Genomic DNA, 1,021 nt, shown 5'->3' with positions numbered 1-1,021 from the left:
CTGACCTCGTGATCCGCCCGCCTCTGCCTCCCAAAGTGTTGGAATTACAGGTGTGAGCCACCGCTCCCGGCTGAGGATTATTTTTAACAAAAATCAGCCTTTAGATTTTAAGTTATAGTAAAATCTGTGTGTATGTTGACATTTTAATAGAGCTTATCTGTTTTTTGTTGTTGTTGTTGTTGTTGTTTTCTATTTTGTACACGATAGTACAGGGAAACCCAAACATGAGTGGTTTCTCCAGAAAGATTCCGAAGGGGACATACCTTCACTTATCACCTGGCCGTCCAGGTACCCGCACGCCGGCCTCTGGGGTGTGCGTGCATGAGTGTTGCTTCTTCCCGCCTGACCTGCGGTTCCACACATCAGCTGACACCCGCTCTCCTCTTGCCCTTTTTAATACCGGTGCACTTGAAAATCATGTGGAAGTTACTTTCAAATCATTTGCTTTTCTCCTCCACATGCCCTAATCCATGCTGATAGTAATCTCTCGTTCCTCCTCTTTTTCCCGCTTTCTTGATTGACAAACCTTTTATTTCACCTCTTACTTTTCCCTTCTCAGCAACTCACATAGGACTGGCCAGTGAGGGGCAGTAGTGAGCACCCAGCCAGGCCCTGGGCTGCTTTCCTGAGCTGACTCACACCAGCCGGCGTCCCCTCTGCTCAACTCCCCACTGGTCCCAGCCTTTCCAACCTCCTTGCTTTCATATCTCCTCATCTCTAAAGCAGAAGTTAATTTTCAACAGTTAAATTTAGGGCATGTGGTTTTAAAAGCAAACAAAACCCCCTATCATTTCATTTTTAAGACTGGGGGCAAGGAGAGGTGGAAGGAGTCAGAATGAGTAAGTCATGGAAGGACAAAGCTCCCCACACAGAGTTTCTGACAGTTACTTTGTTCTCAGCTGAGGACAACATGCAGATTGTCTCTGATCAGAAGTGCGCATTCCACAGGAGAACTGGAGCCGCGCTTCAGTCTCCTTTTGATTAACAAACGTTTTAAGTATGAAAAACTCCAACACTGGCT

General features: G+C 46.4%; 1 protein-coding gene across 1 annotated transcript in view; it reads left to right on the top strand.

The window, feature by feature from the left end:
• LOC105537679 (supervillin-like) overlaps nt 1-1,021 on the top strand; it is a 118,616-nt gene that overhangs the window by 44,357 nt on the left and 73,238 nt on the right. The window contains 1 exon segment of the mRNA XM_011977331.1: nt 208-313. Within this exon segment, the coding sequence (XP_011832721.1) occupies nt 208-313 (106 nt within the window).

The sequence above is a fragment of the Mandrillus leucophaeus genome, unplaced genomic scaffold (assembly GCF_000951045.1).
Source record: "Mandrillus leucophaeus isolate KB7577 unplaced genomic scaffold, Mleu.le_1.0 Scaffold178, whole genome shotgun sequence".
In the NCBI taxonomy this organism is placed as follows: domain Eukaryota; kingdom Metazoa; phylum Chordata; class Mammalia; order Primates; family Cercopithecidae; genus Mandrillus; species Mandrillus leucophaeus.
Note: the sequence above shows the minus strand (reverse complement) of the source record. Positions and strands in the feature narration are given on the sequence as shown.